The sequence below is a fragment of the Acanthisitta chloris genome, unplaced genomic scaffold (assembly GCF_000695815.1).
Source record: "Acanthisitta chloris isolate BGI_N310 unplaced genomic scaffold, ASM69581v1 scaffold2251, whole genome shotgun sequence".
Taxonomy (NCBI): domain Eukaryota; kingdom Metazoa; phylum Chordata; class Aves; order Passeriformes; family Acanthisittidae; genus Acanthisitta; species Acanthisitta chloris.
Window position 1 is genome coordinate 1 of NW_008657446.1, and position 444 is coordinate 444.

Genomic DNA, 444 nt, shown 5'->3' on the forward strand with positions numbered 1-444 from the left:
CAGCCTGGGACATACTTACGGGGGAGGGCTGGGGCTGGGGCGCAGGCTGCGGCGTTTGCGGCGTACTTGGCTGCTGCGTGGGGGTACCAGGCGTCGCTGAGGTAGGAGAAGGCAAACTTTGCTGAGGCACGTTTCGGGTGTTCATGGTCGCCATCCTTCTGCGCATGAGCTGGGCCTGCTGCAGGCGGTGCTGGATCTGCTGCTGTCGAAGCTTGTGTTTGATATTGAGACAGAATGGCACGGGGCATTTGTTCTCTTGGCAGTGTTTGGCATGGTAGCAGCAAAGAGCTATGAGCTGTTTGCACACCGGACAGCCACCGTTGGTCTTGCGCTTGCAGCCCTTGGTGTGCTGGACAACCCGTTTCATCTTCTGGCAGGATGGCAGGGAGCAGTTTGCGTTGCGGCACTGGCAGGCGTGGACGAGGGACTGGATGCAGCGCTGGA

General features: G+C 60.1%; 1 protein-coding gene across 1 annotated transcript in view; it reads right to left on the reverse strand.

The window, feature by feature from the left end:
• Positions 1–11: 11 nt before the first annotated feature.
• CREBBP (CREB binding protein) overlaps positions 12–444 on the reverse strand; it is a gene marked incomplete at its 3' end in the record, with an annotated part of 73,805 nt that continues 73,372 nt past the window's right edge. The window contains 1 exon segment of the mRNA XM_009084698.1: positions 12–439. Coding sequence (XP_009082946.1) covers positions 12–439 — 428 coding nt within the window.